The sequence below is a fragment of the Bufo gargarizans genome, chromosome 7 (genome assembly GCF_014858855.1).
Source record: "Bufo gargarizans isolate SCDJY-AF-19 chromosome 7, ASM1485885v1, whole genome shotgun sequence".
NCBI classification, from domain to species: domain Eukaryota; kingdom Metazoa; phylum Chordata; class Amphibia; order Anura; family Bufonidae; genus Bufo; species Bufo gargarizans.
Genome location: NC_058086.1, coordinates 48,409,049 through 48,433,263, shown reverse-complemented (window position 1 = coordinate 48,433,263; position 24,215 = coordinate 48,409,049). Strand labels below are relative to the sequence as shown.

General features: G+C 45.2%; 1 protein-coding gene across 1 annotated transcript in view; it reads right to left on the bottom strand.

Moving 5' to 3' along the window:
* DAB1 (DAB adaptor protein 1) overlaps nt 1-23,581 on the bottom strand; it is a 220,144-nt gene extending 196,563 nt beyond the window's left edge. The window contains exons 1-2 of the mRNA XM_044302379.1: nt 23,538-23,581; nt 8,410-8,603 (exon numbers count right to left, since the gene is read on the bottom strand). Coding sequence (XP_044158314.1) covers nt 8,410-8,476 — 67 coding nt within the window. The 5' untranslated portion in view covers nt 8,477-8,603; nt 23,538-23,581. The remainder of the gene's footprint in view (nt 1-8,409; nt 8,604-23,537) is intronic.
* Nucleotides 23,582-24,215: the final 634 nt, after the last annotated feature.

The window sequence follows — 24,215 nt, the reverse complement described above, 5'->3', positions numbered from 1 at the left end:
CCTTATGTCCATCAGACAGGGTTCACGATCCGTAGCTGAATACGCCATTGAGTTTCGTACCCTGGCAGCAGAGGTGGGCTGGAATAATGAGGCTCTGGTCGCTGCTTTCTCTCATGGTCTCTCGGATGCCTTGAAGGATGAGGTTGCAGCTAAGGACCTACCAGTGGCGCTCGAGTCTCTTATTTCTTTCCTGATTTTGATTGACACCAGACTCAGGGAGAGACCTTCCTTTAAGGAGAGCCTGCGGAGGTCTCCTAACAGATTGGCGCCTACGTTTGCTGTCCCACCCGTGCCTCCCTCTCCTCCCACGCCTCCTGGGGATGACTTGTCTGGGGGTGAACCCATGCAGCGGGGGTTTGCTCGCCTGTCTGAGGGGGAGAGGGTACTCCGGAGACGCGAGGGCCGATGCATGTACTGTGGTCTCGGTGGGCATTTTCGGTTGGCATGTCCGAACCGTCCGGGAGAACGCTCGCACCTGAGGTCCTGTCGGGGGCAGATCTTGGGTGGAGTCTCCTCGTCCCCGGTTTCCCGTGTTGACAAACCACTGATCACGGTTGTCCTCTCCTGGGTCGGGGGCTCGGTGACGACCCAGGCGTTGGTGGACTCTGGTGCTGGTGGTTTGTTCATTGATAGAGTGTTCGTTGCCGCCAATTCCATTCCTCTGCAGCCTCGAGGTTCCCCACTGGCTCTTGAGGCGATAGACGGCAGACCCCTTCTGCCGCCACACGTGACTCATGAGACCCTTCCAGTGGGGATAGCCATTGGTGCCGTTCACAGAGAGTCGGTCTGTCTCCAGGTTATTTCGTCTCCACACTACTCGGTGGTCTTGGGGTACCCCTGGCTCCAGAAGCATAATCCGACTTTCGATTGGAGATCGGTCGAGATCCTCTCGTGGTCACCGCAGTGTGGGGCTAGTTGCATCCATGGGCCTGTCAAGTTGCTGTGTACTTCCTCGGACTCTCTGTTGCCTCCTGAATACGAAGAGTACCGGGATGTATTCGATAAGGTGCGCGCGGTTGCCCTACCTCCGCACCGCCCATACGATTGTGCCATAGAGTTACAATCCGGTGCCGTTCCTCCTCGTGGCAAAGTCTATCCACTGTCGGTAGCGGAGAATGAGGCCATGGAGGAGTACGTGAGGGAGGCGCTTTCACGCGGACACATTCGCAAATCCTCGTCCCCGGCAGGGGCTGGATTTTTCTTGGTGAAAAAGAAGGGCGGCGAGTTGAGGCCTTGCATCGATTACAGGGGTCTCAATCGCATCACGATCAAGAACGCTTACCCGATACCCTTGATTTCCGAGCTGTTCGATCGCCTCAAAGGGGCCACGGTCTTTACCAAACTCGACCTGAGGGCGGCATATAACCTGGTAAGGATCAAGGCGGGCGATGAGTGGAAGACCGCGTTTAACACCAGGACCGGTCATTATGAATCCTTGGTTATGCCCTTTGGGTTGTGCAATGCGCCCGCAGTCTTCCAGGAATTCATCAACGATGTTTTCCGTGACCTGTTGCAGCAGTGTGTGGTGGTCTATTTGGATGACATCTTGGTATATTCTGCATCCATGGAGGCCCACATTCTGGATGTCAGACGAGTGTTGCAACGCTTACGAGAGAACAAGCTGTTCGGTAAGCTTGAGAAATGCGAATTTCACCGATCCCAGGTAACCTTCTTAGGTTACATCATTTCCGCTGAGGGGTTCTCCATGGATCCTGAGAAGGTTTCGGCTGTCTTACAGTGGCCCCAGCCCAGTGGGCTTCGTGCCCTGCAGCGCTTTTTGGGCTTCGCCAATTATTATCGGAAGTTCATCAGGGACTTTTCCATGCTAGCCAAGCCTCTCACGGATCTGACCAGGAAGGGCAGTAATCCTCAGGTCTGGCCGCTCGAGGCCATCCGAGCTTTTGAGGCTCTAAAGTCCGCCTTTGTGTCGGCTCCGATTCTAGTCGCATCCCAACCCTGGGTTGCCTTTTGTCCTCGAGGTGGACGCGTCTGAGACGGGAGTAGGCGCCCTCCTGTCTCAGCGTAGAACACCAGAGGGTCCTCTGCTTCCTTGTGGGTTTTACTCCCGGAAACTGTCTTCCGCGGAGTGCAACTATCAGATTGGTGACAGGGAGTTATTGGCCATCGTGCAGGCCCTTAAAGAATGGAGGCACTTGCTCGAGGGCTCGGTGGTTCCGGTTCTCATCCTGACGGACCACAAGAATCTGACCTACCTCTCTGAGGCCAAGAGATTGACACCACGTCAGGCCAGATGGGCTCTGTTCTTGTCACGTTTTAATTACGTGGTCTCCTACCTACCCGGCTCCAAGAACATCAGAGCGGATGCCTTATCACGGCAGTACTCCGAGCTGTCCGGGGAGGAGTCGATTCCGACTACGGTCATACCCCCGAATCAGATCCTGGCCGCTATTCGCACCAGCCTGACTTCTCCTCTGGGTGAGCAGATTTTGGCGGCTCAATCTGGTGCTCCCTCTGGGAGACCCAACGGCAGATGTTTTGTGCCTGAGGAGTTGCGCACTCGGTTGTTGCGAACCTACCATAACTCCAAGGCCGCGGGGCACCCTGGAAAGAATCAGCTGTCCTGGGCGGTCTCACGTCTGTTCTGGTGGCCTTCTCTACGTTCCGACATCGCCGCATATGTAGCGGCATGCTCCGTTTGTGCCCAGAGTAAGTCCCCTCGGCACCTTCCGTTGGGCCTTTTGCAACCCATAGCCACCGGGGAGCGTCCATGGTCACACCTGGGGATGGATTTCATTGTGGACCTCCCTGCATCCCGAGGCCATACGGTCATTCTCATGATTGTGGATCGGTTTTCCAAAATGTGCCACTGTGTTCCTCTCAAGAAGTTACCCTCTGCACAAGAGTTGGCCTCGATTTTTGCCAGGGAGGTCTTCCGGTTGCACGGTTTGCCCAAGGAGATTGTGTCGGATCGGGGGAGTCAGTTTGTGTCCAGGTTCTGGCGCGCCTTTTGCTCCCAGTTGGGGATTCATCTCTCTTTCTCCTCGGCCTACCACCCTCAGTCCAATGGGGCCGCAGAACGATCCAATCAGGCCTTGGAGCAATTCCTTCGTTGCTATGTCTCCGATCACCAAGACAATTGGGTTGACCTCCTGCCTTGGGCTGAGTTTGCCAGGAACACGGCGGTGAACTCTTCCTCTGGGACGTCTCCCTTCATGGCCAATTATGGGTTCCAACCTGCCGTGTTACCGGAGGTATTCTCTCCCCAGGATATTCCGGCTGTGGAGGATCACCTTTCCGTCCTACGTGCTTCTTGGGTACAGATCCAGAGGTCCCTTGAGGTCTCTGCGCAGCGCCAGAAACTCCAGGCTGATCGCAGACGAGCGCCCGCTCCTTCCTACCAGGTCGGAGACCGCGTATGGTTGTCCACCCGCAACCTCAACCTTCGAGTGCCCACTCCCAAGCTGGCGCCTCGCTTTGTTGGTCCCTTCCGAGTGCTTCGCAGGGTAAACCCGGTAGCCTATGCCCTTGCGCTTCCTCCTGGCATGCGGATCTCCAACGTGTTTCATGTCTCCCTGTTGAAGCCACTGGTGTGTAATCGTTTCACTTCCTCGATTCCTCGGCCTCGTCCGGTCCAAGTGGGCAATCGTGAGGAGTATGAGGTGAGCAATATCCTGGACTCACGCCTGGTCCGCGGCCGGGTGCAGTTTTTGGTCCATTGGCGTGGTTATGGTCCAGAGGAGCGTTCCTGGGTTCCCTCCGCAGATGTCCATGCTCCTGTCTTGCTCCGAGCCTTCCACGCACGCTTCCCTCAGAAACCGTTCCTTACTCCGCGGAGGAGGGGCCCTTGAGGGGGAGGTACTGTCATGGTCTTACCTCCTTGCTGTTCCCTTCGTTTGACATGTGCTGGCGGCCATCTTGGTTTCTGGGTTTTCTTGTAGCCTCCCACCCTGCGGCTCCTCCTTCCCACTGGGAGGAGCTGGATGCCCAGCTCATATATATAGGAGGTCTGTGGCTTCAGTTCCTTGCTTGGTCCTCCTGTGTTCACATGCTTCCAAGACTGCTGCTGCTTCTGGTTCCTGATCCTGGCCTCGTCTGACTACCCCGTTGGTTCCTGATTCCGGCTTCGTCTGACTACCCCGTTGGTTCCTGATTCCGGCTTCGTCTGACTACCCCGTTGGTTCCTGTTCCTGGCTTCGTCTGACTACCCTTCTGGTTCCTGACCTCTGTCTCCGCAAGACCCTGCTTCGGTTTAGCCATCCGTTCGGACTTTGCTTACGGCTTGCTCTTCAATAAAACCTTCTTATTTTCCACTTATCTCTTGTTGTACGTCTGGTTCATGGTTCCATGACAGGAATAATGACTGATAACTTAAGAGTGGAGAAATTCAAATTTAGAAAATTGCAAATTTTATAAATAAAGGAAAAATATATTGACTCAAATTTAGTCGTGAATTACAATGTGCCACGAGAAGACAATCTCAGAATGGCCTGGATAAGTAAAAGTGTTCCAAAGTTATTACCACAAGTGACACATGTTGGATTTGCAAAAAATGGCCTGGGCAGGAAGGTGAAAACTGGCCCGGGGTAGAAAGGGTTAAAGCAAATTACACAAAAAAAAAAAAAACGTAACTAAAAAATTCCCATGGACCTGTCAACAAAAGGCTTTCCATGTGTTGTGAAACTCCAACTCCCAGCATGCTTTATTCACTTCTAGAAGACTTCCAAGAATAGCTAAGCAAGTGTGCATGCTTGGAGTTTCACAGCAGCTGGAGAGCTGGAGGTTGCTGATCCCTGATGTGCATGGTTCTCCACAATGTGCATGGTGGCTCAGTGGTTAGCGGTGGCTCAGTGGTTAGCGGTGGCTCAGTGGTTAGCGGTGGCTCAGTGGTTAGCGGTGGCTCAGTAGTTAGCAGTGGCTCAGTGGTTAGTGGTGGTTAGTGGTGGCTCAGTGGTTAGCGGTGGCTCAGTGGTTAGCGGTGGCTCAGTGGTTAGCGGTGGCTCAGTGGTTAGTGGGGGCTCAGTGGTTAGTTCTGGTGCCTTGCAGTGCTGGGTTCCTAGTTTTAAATCCTAGTTTCAAAGTTTCAAAACATCTGCATGGAGTTTGTATGTTCTCCCCGTGTTTTTGTGGGTTTCCTCCCACACTCCAGGGACATACTGATTGTGAGCCCCATTGGGGACAGTGTGATGCTCATGCCTGTAAAGCGCTGCAGAATATAGTGACGCTATATAAGTGCATAAAATAAATGGCTTTGATGGAATGGCCGCTCTCCCTTGGTGCAGGTGAAGGAGTCACTTTAAACATAATCCACCAGACAGATTCAATTTCTTTGTCACAGTGAAACATGTCGGAGCGAGGATGTAGTTGTTATGTCGCTTTCCATAAAGATTAAACGTGCTGTCTCCGGGTACTGTCAGTGCCAGAGGGGAGTGCAGTAATAAATGTCTTGTTATCCTGACATCTATAGGAATCTCGCCATCTATTGACACATTGACAGTCTTGTCATGCTCCATGAGAAGAAGAAAAAACTTACTGAACATAAAACCCTATAGAAGGCCGACCTCTGCTCACTGACTTCACACAAGCCCAGGATCGCAGATTGCATTTAGATTAAAAACTGGAGGAGAATTTTCTGCAGATATAAACATCGGTTTTACAATTGGCTCATTATATAGAAGCTGATCGGTGGGAGTGCCGGGTGTCGGACCCCATCAATTATATACTGATGACCTATCCAATAGGAAAACCCTATTTATTATTTATTTATTAGAATGTTTTAACCTCTAATCAACTTATTTAATGCATTTATTGCAAACTAAAAATGTATAGGCGGCCCTCCAATCAATTCACAATCCCCATATTTGCTTCACTATATACAAAGCAATAACTTATAACCATCCCCTTGCTTAACGGACATTCCTTAAAGGGGTTGTTACATATACAAGTGTCCTATATTTTGAGTTAAAGGGGATGTCCACTTTACAAAGCCTACTTGATATAAAATTTAAAGGAAATATGACTTAACATCCTCATCTCTTGGCCAGAGCGGAGAGCAGTCACAAAGAGCGTCTCTCGCTCTGGAGGACCTGTCCTGTCCTGTATTACACAGACATCCCATTGATAAGAATGGACATCTTGTAATACCTCATTTTCCCTGTGGTGGTGCTGCAGGGAAACCTAACACTTATTACAACATTTCCCAACAGATTCCAGCAGATTTATGCAGGAGGACACTTTGTATTCAGCTTATGATCAATGGATTCTTCCAACAAGTAGAGATTGTCTAAAGTGGTTAACTTCTTTAGTAGAGGTGGGTCTCATATATTAAACATATCACAATGTACCTACAGGAAGCATCTCTGGAAGACCTGGCAGTTCTGTGCATCACATGAATAGCCCATTCATTTTTACAAGAGCTGTGTAATACCTCATTTAACCAGTAGAGGTGCTGCAGAGGAATTGAACAATCGCTGCCAGGTTCCTCAAAAGTTTACCCTTGATTTTGGGTATCTCAGCAAAGTGAAAACCTGTTGTGTGACCCTTCTAACAAAAAGTGATTCTCTCAAGCAGATATTCTCTGTTTTAGATCTACCACATCTCCATTTACAAATATCTGTATTGACTTGTAGGCTCAAGAGTAGGAACAAAAAAAAAACTCATCTAGTAAAAAAAGGAGAAGCAATAATAAGGGAATGAGTTGTATACAGAGACCTCCTTGATCTAATTACAGTATCAATGTTTAATTCTATTCTGTGCTGTTGCTTAGCAACCCCCGGGGCATTCTATAGATCTTTAAGATTCATCAGATACAATGTTACATCCTATAAATTTTTTTTTTTTTTTTAGAAAAAGCCTCCCAGCAATATTCTGAGATATTGACTGATATTTATTCTGCAGACACGAGAGGAAGCCATGATAGCCATTTATAACGGTACCTAGTGCGGGCATTGCTGACCACAGGCCGTCCCATGGCAAGAACCCCCAGCGATCAGCTGGGATCTGTGAAGGAACCTGGAAAGCAAGTATATCACTTCCCTACAGCGCCACCGCAGGAGAATCAGAGCATTACACCATGCACTAAAATAATAGCGCCACTGCAGGAGAATAAGAGCATTACACCATGCACTAAAATAATAGCGCCACTGCAGGAGGATCAAAGCATTACACCATGCACTAAAATAATAGCGCCACTGCAGGAGAATAAGAGCATTACACCATGCACTAAAATAATAGCGCCACTGCAGGAGAATCAGAGCATTACACCATGCACTAAAATAATAGCGCCACTGCAGGAGGATCAAAGCATTACACCATGCACTAAAATAATAGCGCCACTGCAGGAGGATCAGAGCATTACACCATGCACTAAAATAATTGTTCTGTCCGTGTAATGTGGGGACGTTCCAGGACACTTCCCATCGCTCTGTATAAGGGCTAAAAGATGAGGGTCCAGAAAGCGAGGCTTCTTCCATAGTACATGGTCTGGAACATCAGAGGGGCAGCACTGGCCATGGATTCCTAGATTATACATTTCATATGAGCCTTATCACTAGATATTTAGTATATATACCATTATTTACAGGTACATTAGTGATGAAAACTGCTTGATACCGCCCTGAGCAAACTGTCTGCCTGCAAATCAGAAGCTTCCCTCTGCAGTCTGGATGCATCTCTCGATCCATGCGCAATTCTCACATTCTCTAATGAGCAGATGTGCCAATCCGAGGTACAACACGCATCACCTACATCCATCTGAGTGTCTGGGAACAGTTACTGTAGTCTCCAATAAACCTGTGTTGTGTCCTCTGCTGATAACTGCTGCGAAGAGCAAGAACATGAGGGACGTCCCGGCAAATTCTGCAGCCGATGTAGCCCAATAGAACATTACAGTGATTGACCCACATTTCTTGGTCCAAGGGGAAGCTCATGAGATGACTGCATTGATTGCAATGTATCAACAGTATTCAGTTAGCTCCCCCTAGTGGTGGCAGCAGAATTACGTAACTCTGTGGCTATACAGAGAATTTGAAGGTTTGTATCAGAAAAAAAAGAACCACTTTTGAGTAGAGAAACTATTTTAGATGCAAACATGCGATACTGTTCCCTGTTATCAGCCTTTTAGGCCAGGGAGAGGCAGACTATAGTGTAATTCAACAGACCGCTTGATTAACTCCCCCCCATGATGACTTTATTTTATTAGGTCCAATGCTGGGAACCTCTCAGGGTTAATGGCCATTTAATTGGCCTCTCCAGCTCATTTTTTTGTATTAAAACCTCCCCAAAGTTCCCTTTTGTCCTCAGTTTTATATAAAATATTACGGACAGAATTCTTTGCAAAACCATTTCTTTCTGTAGACTATAATTTCCTACATGAAAGAAGAAGGCCAGCTAATGAAAGTGCCGCCACGTAGAGCTCCTCTGACGCCGCACCTCCCAGAACATGAAAAGTACCTTTCTTTTTTGATTCTTTCTTGGCGCTGGTTTTCACAGCCACTTGAAGTTCTGCCTCAGTTGACATCCTATTAAATCCTCCTTAGACCTCTTCACACAGATCCAGGCTCATCTAGAAGTCTTCTCCAACAGAATCGCTTAGCCCTTCAGATGCAACACTCCAAATCACATATCTCACTCATGTCTTTCAAGAGCTGCAGGAGAAATGACAAACAGTCAGGTTAGAGGGGGCTTAGGAGGGGACGCGCTTTGTGACATGGCATTGAGCGCACTTGATGCTTTGCAGCTCCTGGCCAAACCTGAAAGTAAATTACTTATAGGAGACCATCATCAAGCTGCCGTGATTCTCCATTAGAGAGGATGGAACGGGCTTGAGATGACAACCAGGCGGAAAGAACACGAAGGTTGAATGCAATGTCATGAATCAAATTCTGCAGGAGATATTTGGACCACCATTTACAAGGTGAACACTTCGACTACATTGTCACTCATCTCCCACTGTCATTTTGGGAGGTATGCCACCAACCCTTACATTGTCAGCAACAGGTTTCTACTGTTAGAAGGCATCCATCTTGTATGCACAGGAAGAGGAAGTTACATCCGGCGGAGAGGCGATGCCCCCCTGTGCCAACAATGGAGGAGATTGCAAAGTGGGTGCTGCAAGCAGATACTGTATGTGTGTTGTGTTTTACTATGAAGCTGGCACTGTGGCACTACTGTGAGGCTGGCACATTGGAGCTATTACGAAGCTGGCACTGTGGCACTACTGTGAGGCTGGCACATTGAAGCTATTACGAAGCTGGCACTACTGTGAGGCTGGCACATTGGAGCTATTACAAAGCTGGCACTGTGGTACTACTATGAGGCTGGCACATTGAAGCTATTACGAAGCTGGCACTGTGGCACTACTGTGAGGTTGGCACATTGGAGCTATTACGAAGCTGGCACTGGGGCACTACTGTGAGGCTGGCACATTGGAGCTAATACAAAGCTGGCACTGTGGCACTACTGTGAGGCTGGCACATTGGAGATATTACAAAGCTGGCAATGTGAGAGTGGCATGAGACTCGCAATGTGAAAGCACAAAGAGGCTAGCATGGTTGACTACTGTGAGGCTGGCACTGTGACACTATTAAGTAGCTAGCATGGCGGACTACTATGAGATTGGAACTGTGGACTACTGTGAGGCTGGCACATTGGAGCTATTATGAAGCTGGCACTGTGGCACTACTATGAGGCTGGCACATTGGAGCTATTATGAAGCTGGCAGTGTGGCACTACTATGAGGCTGGCACATTGGAGCTTTTACAAAACTGGCACTGTGAGAGTGGTATGAAGCTGGCAATGTGAAAACACAAAGAGGCTAGCATGGTGGACTACTGTGAGGCTGGCACTGTGACTCTATTAAGTGGCTAGCATGGCGGACTACTATGAGATTGGAACTGTGACACTACTATAAGGCTGGCACGTTGGAGGTATTATAAAGCTGGCACTGTAAGGGTGCTATGAGGTTGGCACTGTGATACTACTATGTGGCTGGTGCTGTGGAACTACAAATAGACTACCACTGTGGACTACTATGAGGCTGGCACTGTGAGACTGCAATGAGATTGGCACATTGGAACTGCTGAGGCTGGCACAGTAGGCACTGCATAACTACAATGAAACTGGCACTGTGAGACTGCTTTTAGGTTAGCACTATGTGAGTGCTATGAGACTAACACTGTTGAACTTCTATGAGGCTGGCACCATGAGACTAGCAATGGGAAAACACAAATAGGCTAGCACTGTGGACTACTGTGAGGCTGGCACTGTGTGACTACTATGAGGTTGCCACTGTGAGTGACAATACAAAGTGGCTAGCAGGGTGGACTACTATGAGATTGGCACTATGGGACTGCTATGAGGCTGGCACTGCAAGACTGCTGTGAAATTGGCACTGTGGGGCTAATTTGAGGTTGGCAATGTGTGGGTACTATTAGAATTGTATTGTGGGACTACTATGAGAATGGCATCATTGGGACCCCTCTGACATCATTATTCATAGCAGCACCTAAACACAAGCTGCAGAGTAGTAGAAGACACTACTGGTACATGCAGCTCCTGATTCACAAACCCGGTCTGAGTCACTAAATAATTCAATCTAAAGTAAAACAGTGCTGGAAGACTGGCAGGAGGGAGAGGGGGAGATGCAGCTGCAGCTGCTGTGTGAGACTGCATGCTGCGAGAGGGGAGGGGAAGCAGCAGGGAAGGAGATATCTTATTGGTCCATAGCACATGGTAAAACCGTTATATCAAACCAGGAAGACCCTGCCTAATCAGAAGACATAGGGTGCATTCATATGAACATGCTGTGGACAGCAGACCACGGGAACACCAGCCACGTTCACCATATATAGTGGTACAGGCCCGTAGACTTCAATGGGTCTGCGATCCGCAAGATTTGGCAAAAGATAGGATATGTTCTATCAACCATGGACCCGGAAGCAAAATCTCCACACCATAAAAGATAGAACATGTCCTAACTTTCGCCACATCTTGCAGATCACGATGCAGGATGCACACGGCAGGCTCCCGTATTTTGCCGATCCTCAAATGCACCCATTGAGAGAGGAAAAAGACCCAAAATCTCCGGGTTACCAAACATTTCTGACCACACTACATCTACAGCTGTCTCACCAGGGATGACGATTCTTCTGTTGCTATAAATCTGGCCGTGTACGACCTTGTAGTATAAGATCTAAAATGAAGATATGAATACAAATGAAAAATAAATAAAAATAACTAAATTTATTCCAAAACTCCCTGGCAACCGATGTGAAGTTAGTGGAATGTTTTGCATTTTTAATTTGTAAGCCAGCACAGATCTGATGGAGAACGAGGAGTTCAGCGTCTTTTTATAACCATTCCAGATGTCCTGATATTTGATCATGCGGATGGAAATGTAGCAGAAATGTAGCATGTATCAGATCTCTTCTGATCATCAATATATACAAAGTAGCACTTTTATTTAAAGGGAATGCAGACCGCCTATACTAAGGAGATCAGTGCGATCCTCTAATGGATTTATACTAGTGGGAACAACTACACTGACTGAATAACCCCCTCCCCCCTGAAAATGCCATACAGGGGGGCAGAAAGGACATCCTAGTTTTATGGCATCACATTGTGTATCATACTGTATAATCTCTCTCAGCCAATCAGAAGCTCTGGACAGGATCACATGATGCCGTTTTTGACTCCTGTTCTAATGCAGCCTCAGGTTCACAGAAGTCATCACTTTGGCCCATCTGAGGATCCCCATTGGGCCCAATACGTAGCCCCAAAGTTCTAGAGAGAGAAAACCGTATTTGATGCTAGCCATCTCTTTCTTAAAGGGGTTTTCCATCTTCTAGGGCTTTTCATGCCCCCCTCCCCCCACGTGTCCGGGCCTGCATAGGAAAGCATATATATCTGCTTCACTCCCACTCCGCTGCTGCATTGCTCCAGTCCCCATCCGGTTTGATGATTGCTGCAGCCAATCACTGGTTGCTGTGGTGATGGATCCTGCTTGTGTCATGTGACTCATTGACGTGACTCAAGGGGGACAGGTCACGGCTGCAGCCAGTTATTGGCTGCAGTGGCCTTCAAACCAGATGTAGATGAGTGGGCACTGCAGCGGGTGAGTAAAGAAGCCAGAACTTAGCGGCAAGGAGAAGGGGAGTATGCCATGTGGGGGCTCCTCGTAAGGCCCTAAAGATGGAAAACCCCTTCATGGACTGATTTACAAGTAAACTACAGATAAGGATCCTTTTCTCTGGTGAGCCAAATAAATTTTAATCCAGCAGTATCGAAAACAGCAATAATACTCCCCCCTTGTGTCCATTACAATGGTAGGGTCTGCTTCTGAACTATGTTTTATATTTATTATTATGGATTTTAATGTAAACAAACAGAAAACATTCTTCCTACGACAATAATGACACAATTATCACACCAGAAAAATAATTCACAGCCACAAAGCAAAACCATCCAGTCGATAACCGGCAGCTGTAACGGAAGGAAAGAAGAATCTGGATTAATTATAGAAGCTTCACATAAACCTGACGTGAAATTACTTTTGTTTGACGAGTGAAAGAAAAACAACAAATGAGCCGCGCTGTAATCTACAGTATGAAAGAAAGATCTGAAGACTCGACAAGTACATGGAGTGCATTTTCTGTTTGCAGTTAACATAAGTAACAATATAATGGAGAACAACATCTCATCGTATCCTTAATTCCTTCCGAAATTCCTTCCTTTCCCTTTCTTCCTTCCTTCCTAAATTCCTTTCTTTCTTTCCCATTCTTTTTTCTTTTCCTCTTTTTCCTTCTGTCACTGCCAGGTCTGTGAGAAGGTCTGGCAGGCGTTCTTCTTTACCTCTTGCATGACGTTCTTTGTTTTGCTTTGACTTTCTCATCTCCTTTCCTTCTCCCAGGTGTCACCTATTTAGACTAATTGTCTCCCTTTATATTCCCTCCCATACTGCCTCACTTTGCGGTTTATACTACTTCCTGGATGAGGTGTTCATTGCTGGAGGCTGCTGCTGCTGTTTGCTCAGGTAAGTCCTTTCCTTTATTTGTGTCTCCTTGCTGGCTTGATTCTAGATGACCCTGAATCCGTCCGTATTTAGTGCAGGGAGCTGGTGGTCGTGTCCCCTCACTATTATAGGGTTTTCAGGTGTCACACAGTCTTAGGTACGTGGGCATGCAATCGTCTACCATTGAGACCCTGGGAGAGCTCTTAGGGTTTTATAGGGCTCACCCATATGCTCCTTAGTTTGGGATCAAGCCAGTCGGATGTTTATTTATAAGTTCCAGCTATCTGCAACATCATCCGTGACACCTTCCTTCCCTCATTTCTTCCTTTCTCTTTTTTATGTAATTTGTTCCTCTCCTCTTCTCCTTCCTTTCTGTCTTCTTTCCTTCCTCATGTCTTCCTTTCTCTGTCCCCGTCTTTGTTTTTCTATTTCTGTCTCTCCCTCTCTGTGCTTTCCTTCCCTGTCCTGTTTTTTGTCTTTCTCTATCTTCATTTCTCTTTTATTTGCCTTGCCCTCGCTCTTCCTTCTGTCTTTCCTTCCTTCCTCCCTCTCTTTTATCTCCATCTTTCTAGCTTATTTTCTCTCTCTAGTTCTGTCTCTCCCTCTATCTCCTTTGGTTCCTTCCTTACTTTCCTCCTCCTTTTGTTCAGTTTTCTTTTTTTCCTTCATTTCTCTCTCTTTTTCTCTTGCTTCTCTCTCTCTTTCTTCTTTCTTTCCTTCCTTCCTCTTTTTATTGTCTTCTTTCTATATATGTTTCTCTCTATTTCTGTTTCGTCCTCTCTCTTCCTTCTTTCCTTACTTCCTTCTTTTCTCTTTCTGCTTTCCTCCTTTCTTCATTTCTCTCTCAATTTTTATCTCTCTCTCTTTATTTTTCAATGTTATCTGCATTCTTCTATGTCAGATCTCCCAGGATATCAGTGCTCATGTGATAAAGCATGGTAGAATTTTATAGGCAAAGTCTTGCAGAGTGAAGCGTCCCCACAGTCTACCCCCAGAGCTTTGTCAGATATTTATGTAAATGTATGAAGACTAACCTTTTAACTACCTATAATGCAGACAATTGATTTAGCCGCTGCCAAAGGCCACAAATAAACTGATAAAAATTCCAATTAAATGCATTCAGATTCATATTTAAACCCTTGTACTTGATGGAAGATATTTACATGGATGATCGCCTGCACTTTATTAAAAAGTGTGGAACTAAATGTGATTAGTATTCAAATGGCAGAGAAATGCTATTAACGTTATACCAGCAGCGCAGCCACGTACACAGCAAATATCCGCCACATAACAAACCAAAAACACAATGTAAATGCTGCAACAGAAAAGACACTGGAAATAAAATATCTATCTCTCCATAATAACTTAGCAAATTCAACCTTCATTGCGGTGATAATTCATTGCAATGTAAGGCATATGAGATCTGAAGGTTGCATATTCAGGCCCCCTAGGGGCTTAAAAGAAGTTTCCCCATAAAAAAAATAAAACAACAATAACAAAATAAAGATCAAAGGCATTGCAGCATCCCAAAATGCCTGGGCTATTAAAATATAAACATACAGTTAGGTACAGAAATATTTGGACAGTGACACAAGTTTTGCCATTTAGCTTTTTACCCAAACATATTCAAGATACAGTTATATAATCTATATGGGCTTAAAGTGTAGACTCTCAGCTTTAATTTAAGGGGATTCACATCCTAATTGGAGGAAGGATTTAGGGATTCCAGCTCTTTCATATGTAGCTGCCTCTTTTCCAAGGGCCCAAAGGTAATCGGACAATTATCTAGAAAAATATTTAATGAGCTGCATGGGCTATTTCCTTGTTAATCCATCATCAATTAAGCAGGTAAAAGGTCTGGAGCTGATTCCAGGTGTGGCATTTGCATTTGGAAGCTGTTGCTGTAAAACCACAACATGAGGTCAAAGAAGCTCTCAATAGAAGTGAAACAGACCATCGTTAGTATAAAAAAAAATAATAATCCATCAGAGAGATGGTGGAAATGTTAGGAGTGGCCTACACCAACAGTTTGGTACATTCTGGCAAAAAAAAAAAAAAGAGTGCTCTGGTGAGCTCAGGAACCCAAAAAGGCCTGATGTCCATGGACGAAAACAGTGGTGGATGAACGCAGAATCCTTTCCATGGTGAAGAAAAACCCCTCCACAACATCCACCCAAGTGAACAACACTCTCCAGAAAGTAGGTGCATCAGTATCTAAGTCTACCAAGTGAAGAACACTCTCCAGGAAGTAGGTGCATCAGTATCTAAGTCTACCAAGTGAAGAACACTCTCCAGGAAGTAGGTGCATCAGTATCTAAGTCTACCAAGTGAAGAACACTCTCCAGGAAGTAGGTGCATCAGTATCTAAGTCTACCAAGTGAAGAACACTCTCCAGGAAGTAGGTGCATCAGTATCTAAGTCTACCAAGTGAAGAACACTCTCCAGGAAGTAGGTGCATCAGTATCTACGTCTACCATAAAGAGAAGACTTCATGAGAGCAAATCCACAGGTTTTACCACAGGGTGCAAACTATTAGCATCAAAAATAGAAACGCCAGATTAGACTTTGTCAAAAAACAGCCAGCCCAGTTCTGGAACAGCGTTCTTTGGACAGAAGAAGCTAAGATCAACCTATACCAAAATGATGGGAAGAAGAAAGTATGGAGAAGGCTTGGGACAGCTCATGATCCAAAGCACACCACATCATCTGGAGAACAGGGTGGAGGCAGTGTGATGGCATGGGCATGCATGGCTTCCAATGGTACTGGGTCACTAGTATTTATTGAAGATGTGATTCAAGACAAAAGCAGCCGGATGAATTCTGAAGTGTACAGTGGACAGTGCTTCACAGAACAGATGGACATTGACCCAAAACAAACTGCGAAAGCAACCCATGAGTTTTTTAAGGCAAAAAGTTGAATATTCTGCAATGGGCAAGTCTATCACCAGACCTCAACCCGATTGAGCATGGATTTCACTTGCTTAAGACAAAACTTAAGGCAGAAAGACCCAAAAACAAGCAACAACTGAAGATAGCTGCAGTAAATGCCTGGAAAAGCATCACGGAAACCCAGCGTTTGGGGATGCCCATGGGGTCCAGACCTTAGGCAGTCAATGCCTGCAAAGGATTCTCTACAAAGTATTAAAATGAATATTTTATTTAGGGTAATATTAATTTGCCCAATTACTTTTTAGCCCCTGAAATGAGAAGGTTTGTAGAAAAATGGTTGCAATTCCTAAAAGTTTCACGGGATACTTTTGTTCAACCCCTTAAATGAAACCTGAAAGTTTACACCTCAATATAGAGCCCAAATCATGAAGATTGCGTCACTGTCCAAACATTTCTAGACCTAACTGTATTAATCCCGTACAGTGAATGCCGTAACAGAAACAAAAATCTAAATGGCCAATTGTCTCTTCACCTCCCAAAAAATTGAATAAAAAGAGATCAAAAAGTGAATGTTTTCACTTAAAACTACAGAATCCTCACTCAGTTCCAAAGATGCAAATACAAACAAGTTATGGGGGTCAGAATATGGCGATGAAAAGAAAAAAAATTACTTTCTTCCAGTTTTTATAAGTATGAAAACATAAGAAAAACGATACAAGTGTGGTATAACTGTGATGTACTGACCCAGAGAATGAAGACAACAGATAACCCATATAACTGTGGCAGAATAGAATTTTGTTTCTATTTCTACCCTATGTGTTTTTTTCCCCAGCTTCTCACTGCATTGTAGTCAATATTAAAGGGGTTATCTTGGAGAAGATAATGATTTATCCTCAGGATACGTCATCATTATCTCATCAGCAGGGGTCCAAGTCCCGGCAGCCCCACTGATCAGCTATGGTGAGCAATACAGACTCCAGCAGCTTTCCACGGACAGTGCCGTACATTGTATAGTGGCAGTGCCTGGTATTGCAGCTGAGCCCCATTGACTTGAATGAGGCTGAGCTGCTTCTAGGACATGTGACTGAGGTACAGTGATGTCACCATCCTAGTAAGGGGCTGCGGTGCTCAAGGCCTCTTCCAACACCTGATCGGCGGGGATCCCGGGTGTTGCTACAGATCTGATACTGATGTCCTATCCTGAGGATAAGTCATAAATATCTTTCCCTGGACAACCCCTTTAAATAGTGCCATTAGAAAGAGCAACTTCTCCCATAAAAAAAACAAACCCTCAAAAAACTGAAAAAAAAAACAACGTTATGGCTCCACGAAGGCAAGGAGTGAAAAAATGAAAATGCAAACAAGGAAAATCGCTGTGGAATGCATTAGGACGATTAGTTTCAAAATTGTTCACATTCTTTATGTGAGACCAAAGCTCCTGCATCTGCTAAATAGGATCCATCCAGCGATGATAAGGGGGAGGTCATGCAGGGTAACAGCGAAACCTGCCCGTGCCGAAATGTCATAAAGAAAGGAAATCTTATCTAGAACGAGTCCAAATTTCAATAACTTAATGCTAATTAAACAAATGTCTACTGAATGTCTCACAAAGAGCAGTAACCCCCCCCCCCCCCCCTGTCCATTCAGGTTAAAGTCACTCGAAATCCAGTAAGTGCCACACAATTCTGGCCTTTCACACAGGGGACTTAAAGGGGTTTTGTTTCATGTAGAATCATCTTAAATTAAAACGTCACCACCTTTTATAATTCTGTCCCTAAAAAAACTTTTTTAGCCCCCAACACTTGTAGCACTTCCTGATGCATAGACATATAGCTAAATGATACAATTCTTGTTACCTTCAGCCTCCACTAGGGGGGGTCTGATTATACATTGAGCTCAATAGCACAGCATACAGTAAGCGCCCCCTAGTGGTGGCTGCAGGTGAACAAAATGTTATCATTTAATTCAATAAATATGCAGACATTCGGAGTTGTGCTTTAGAAAAAGGAAGCTATGACTACCATAACAATATATATAAAAAAATGAATCAACAGACACCTAACTGTTCAACAAAATGGAGTTCACAGGCAGTGTACTTGTTTTGGTGTCATACCTATCATGGGGCCCAGGGGGAGGGAGACCCAAGGCTAAACTCCTTCTCCTGATCCTGATATAGATTCACTGCATTTCTGGCAGCTGCCACTAGAGGAGGCTCAATGCAAAGAGAGTATTGACAGCCTACATTGATACCAAGGGCAACTGTATAAATTCCTATGTACTGAGCTCCCCCTAGTGGCGGCTGAAGAAGATAATAATCTGTGAGAAGGAAGCAGGGGATTTATTTTATTTTATTTATTATATAAATATAATGTTCAGAATCTGCGCCATATTTATAAATATTAAAGCTTTGCAAATTTCTGATATTTTTTGTGCTTCAAAGCCTATGTTCATTATCGGCGCTTGCTGTCAATGAATGGACACTAGTTAGAGAAAGCATGCTGACATAATTCTGCTGTTTCCAGTGATTTGTAAATGAATTTTTCATCATATTCTTATAGACATTTTATGAATCATTGCTGCGCCAGTGACAGATTCCTGACCGCACAGGTTGGTTGTGGAGTTTACGTTACGGGCGCAGAGACCTCAGACATCACAGCAATCGCTTCTTGCTGAAAACAGAAATCTCCCTGACCATTCAGCAAGACATCTGCTGCCTGTGTTCCTGCCCCAGACTGCATGGGTCAGCAGAAGCAGTGACTCCGGGGGTATAATTACTAGCCGGGGCCCCCCAGCCTCACAGGACGCGCAGCAGCTTTGTCATGAAGTGTAGCAGAATGACTGCAGGCTCCAGGGGCCCAGCCGAGACGGGTGACATTCCCTGACATTTCTGTAATGCAGCTTTTTGTCTGCTTTAATGATTTTATATTTTTCGGGATATTTACTGACGTGCAGCAGAGACAGAGACAGGTCTGACGTTATAGGACCTGCAGCGTGTACTGAAGGCAGAGCGCTGCTTATGAACATTTAATGGGTTAAATCTGGATGTATTGATGGATAAATATACATTGTTCATATTAAATTATACTCTAGTCACACCCAGAGCTGTTTAAGGAAATTTGCCTGTTTTATGTTAGCTCTCAAGCTGCATGACCTAACATGCCAGTAAGGATCCCTGCTTGTTCAGTGTCTCATGCATCATGGTATGCTTGGCAGAATTGTGAATGCAGCTGAGCACAGCCAGCTCCACATCGACCCCTCTCTATGCCTCAGGACTGAGCATCTTTACTCGGATTGCCAGGGGCTCCTTGAACTCTGCGGACCCTAGCATCTGTTCAGACTCGCCTAGTGCTGATGACGGCCCTGCTGCTGTGGATGTGATTGGTGTACAACATGTGTTCAGGGATTAACGCTGCAAGGTTTCTAGAATTTATCCAATAGTCATTGACGACTACAGACTGACATACACTGTCAGAAGGTATAAAGAGCCTGCTGAAAAGTGTCATCTTTGGAGGTAAAGCTCCAGAGCTGAAACCCCACAGCAGTCACTACTTGCTATTGGGTGGGTGTCTATCAGCAAGATTGCATCCTGATTGTCTCCAGTAATAGCCAGCAGAATAGCGAGTGCAGCTCTGGAGTATAATACAGGATGTAACTCAGGATCAGTATAGGATAAGTAATGTATGTACACAGTGACTGCACCAGCAGAATAGTGAGTGCAGCTCTGGAGTATAATACAGGATGTAACTCAGGATCAGTACAGGATAAGTAATGTATGTACACAGTGACTCCACCAGCAGAATAGTGAGTGCAGCTCTGGAGTATAATACAGGATGTAACTCAGGATCAGTACAGTATAAGTAATGTATGTACACAGTGACTGCACCAGCAGAATAGTGAGTGCAGCTCTGGAGTATAATACAGGATGTAACTCAGGATCAGTACAGGATAAGTAATGTAATATATGTACACAGTGACTGCACCAGCAGAATAGTGAGTGCAGCTCTGGAGTATAATACAGGATGTAACTCAGGATCAGTACAGGATAAGTAATGTATGTACACAGTGACTGCACCAGCAGAATAGTGAGTGCAGCTCTGGAGTATAATACAGGATGTAACTCAGAATCAGTGCAGGATAAGTAATGTATGTACACAGTGACTGCACCAGCAGAATAGTGAGTGCAGCTCTGGAGTATAATACAGGATGTAACTCAGAATCAGTGCAGGATAAATAATGTATGTACACAGTGACTGCACCAGCAGAATAGTGAGTGCAGCTCTGGAGTATAATACAGGATGTAACTCAGGATCAGTACAGGATAAGTAATGTATGTACACAGTGACTCCACCAGCAGAATAGTGAGTGCAGCTCTGAAGTATAATACAGGATGTAACTCACTAAAGAAAGGAACTCAATTGTTTATAAGGATTAATAATGAAATAGATGATAAAGTTGCATAAGTTGCAGTCATACATGTATAAACATATAGTAAAACATTTAACAATCTTGTTGCCCCTTGATAGCTGTGATCTGATTGGTCACCACTGGCGGTGACTGTAATTGCACTCGTTTCCCCCACATTTCTGCCCTGTTGCACATAACCGGCGCCTTCAGCTTGTAGATTTCTATTTGGCAGCTCTCATCTGTTCGGAGCAGGATGGGGGAACGTTGCCTGGGAGATTAGTAGTCATAATAGTGGGTCTGTCACAGCGTGTAAGCATTCACCATACTGTCCCCGGCTGAAATGTTTGTTATGCAGATTACTGTGACAGTCAATCTGTTTTCCCAGCTTCCTACTCCCCCTAATGTAGGTCACTACAGATAATGGAACAATACGTGATGCATTAACCATCAACATGTCCCAATGCACAAGCAACCACCCGAAATAAATCCACTAAGAATATCATTTCTTAAAATATTATATGACGATTTTCTTATCAAGGCAATGAAGGATACAATCAGATACTGTATCCTGCAGTCAATAAGCTGCTTATCAGCCCCCGTCCTGCGACCACCGCCGCTACTCCAGCATAAATAGGCGCCATTCATATACTCTATTTATGATGACAGGAAATAATTATTTTATAATTTCATGAAAGGAACTTATTTCTTTCTAAAACGGAGGAAAAATATAAAATGTATAAAATTATTTCTTTCTTTTAACAAAGAACACAAGGACGTTCATACTATAGAGACAGTAACCTCAGGATAATATGGAGGCCTTCAGAGGAGGTGGAGGAGCTGAATGTGTTTTCTTCTCCTTCCTCAGGGGTGGAGTAAACCTGCACGAGCTCCACCCCTTAATAGATGGTATCCAGTAAGGAGGAATTTGATTGGCTAAGGGTTTTTCTGCTCTGCTATCTGGTAGCCGGACACCATCATGCATGATTTTTACATCTCTCGCCCATCTTTTCCTTCTTTATGCCGCCGCCGTGCAGTGATTTAGTAAATTTCTCCCCTAATCACAGGATTACATTGCAGAAAGTTTCTCTTTACTGCCACTAAATATATGTTTCTATATTTTTCCAGAAATCCGGTTTTTCAGCCGATGTTTAATTAAATCAACGTGGAAATTATGTGCTGATAACAGAGTAACGCTCCATAATAAGGTAATTGGTCCTTAACTAAATTATAACCCTCAGAAATCTCAGAAAATCATTTACTGTAAAAACTGAACAGGATGTATTATTATAAATCTGAAAATCAGCAGCACCGGGCGCAGCGCTCCTCGCAGGCCTGACACATATGGAGGCTCACTGCAGGGCACGTCCCTATATAACTAGGATAAGACCTCTGAGACCCCCTGATGAGGCCGCGGTGATGGCGTAGATCTGCATCCACCTTTAAGTTTCTCCTGCACAGCAGCATCCCAGCAATTCAGGGAACTGCAGCGCCCAACCATTCACTGCAGTTCCCTGGGGGAGGGGGGTACGGGCGCCACTGTGCCCAGAAATACAGCCACGGGGCCACAGCACTAAATCAGCATTGTGGCTTCTTCACTCTCAGGATGGGGAGGGGGGGGGGGGGGGGGGGGCTCAGGGTTGCTATTCTTGTCTCCGCAATTGCGGACAAGAATAGGATCTGTTCTATTTTTTTTCTACAACGGAATTGCGGACCCGGGGGTGCGGGTCTGCATTTCCGGATCCGGGCAGCACATCGTGCGGCCCAATAGAAGTGAATGGGTCCGCAATTCCGTTCTGCAAAATGCGGAACAGAATTGCGGACGTGCGAATGGACCCTAAGTCTAAATGCACACGATTGTGTGCGGATTTTCTGCGTGGATTTGTATGCGGAAAATCCGCACCGTAGGTCATGTACATTATATTCTATAAGAATTTGAAATTCTCATGCACACGATGCAGATTTTTTCAGTGCAGATTTTAAAATCCGCAGCATGTCAATCTATTTTATTTTTCCTGTCCGAATTTTCTCTATTCACTTCAATGGGGACAGTAAAATCCGCATGTAGGAAAATCCGCACCACATCCACATGCAAATCCGCACCAATTGATGTGGTTTGACCGCACGGATTTCCCAGCGAACGCCTGTAGATTTCAGTGTGCATTGTCCGCACATAAATCCTGAACGTGTGCATTTACCCTAAACAAAATCTATTCCCTGAGATTGCAACATTGTTTCTGCCCGGCTCTATCCTCCAGCGGGGGGCACATTGGGGGATATCTGCTAATACTGGCATAGTGGCAATCATGGAATGCACTGATGCTCATGACCACCAATCACCAACACTTGTCCAAATTGATTTTCAAGCCAAACCTCCTTTTTCCAAAACTTAGTGAAGGGGTATGATAAATACCTAAACATCAGCAAAACCCAAATCCAGTGCTGGACCTTAAGTCACCATCTCCTCTGTACCTGAAACATGCAGCAATTATATTGTCTGCCTCTTCCCGCCACTGGGGGGCGATCTGTATTTGGCTGCATTTGTCACCTGGTGTGGACAGTAGCGGCATACAGATCGCCCTCTAGTGGAAGCAATAGACAGCTGAGAAAAGGGGGGTTAGGGTCCTCTACTATATAGAAGAGCACCAGAATCCTACAAATCATTAAAAAAAAAAAAGCTTCAAATCATTCAGGCTGCTTATTTTTTTAGGAAAAACAATTGCAATGTTGACTTAAGTTTAAAAAGTAACCAGAATATATTTAGGCTTGTTCTTGGGGACTGGGGTGTCTAAGAAGTGTCCCTTTAAGAATTCATTCCTGGGCATATGCAGCTGCATGCTATAAATCTGATCATCTCACTTTGTTCTGCAGTTTCTATGCAGCGACAACTGGAAATTAAACTAAATTTAATACATTTTCCTACATAACCCCCCAGAGAACCTGACGGTTATTCTACAATTTGCAGATTTAAATTCACTTGTGCAGAATCCACATGGCCCAGATTCGGTTTTTCACACATTTTCACCCAATTGTCCAACAAGAAATAATGAATAAATATCCCACGAGGGCCGAGAGCCGCAACAAGATCCATGAGAAGCTTCCGCAGATCCAGACTGTACACAGTCATTACATACAACTGGGTTAACCATTTACTGCCTGCTCTCCGCTCAGGCTGAACGCTGCCACCTATACACTATATAGAAAGCCAGAGGAAACAACTGCAAAGCTGTAGATATAAGAAAGACAATGCAATAAGGTGAGGTCTGGAGGGTTCACTTACTTTTTTGTGGGTTCCTGCTCAGAGCTCTCCATGTCACACTGGCATTAATGGGAACCTTATCTATAATACCATGGAAATGATGGGAGCAAAGTGCAGATCCCTCTGCTGATCAGTAATTACAGTGTCAGCCTGTGCAGGTCAGGAACTGGGAACGTGGAAGAAATAACGGCAATAATTATCAGTATGGAAATCCCTGGAATATATAGGTCCTTCAGTCGTCCTCTTCTGCCACATTGATAGTTATATCTATTCCTGGGAAAGCTGGATGACAACCACTATGCCCACTATCTCTTTACTGTGGACCCCTGGACACAAGATATGTGGTCATAGAGCAGCCACATAATACTTATCCGGGCACAGGCTTACATACATTTGAAAATCATAGATCATCATAGCTCTTTCATACCTTCCTTCTTTCCTTCCTTTGTTTCTTTCTTTCCTTATTTCCTCTGTTCCATTCTTCCATCCTCCCTTTCCTCTCCTTCCCTACTCAGTCCTTTTCTTTCTTTCTTTCTTTCTTTCTTTCTTTCTTTCTTTCTTTCTTTCTTTCTTTCTTTCTTTCTTTCTTTCTTTCTTTCTTTCTTCTTTCTTTCTTTCTTTCTTTCTTTCTTTCCTCTGTATCCATTCTTCCATCCTTCCTTTATTCTCTTTCCCTACTCACTCCTCCCCCTTTTCTTC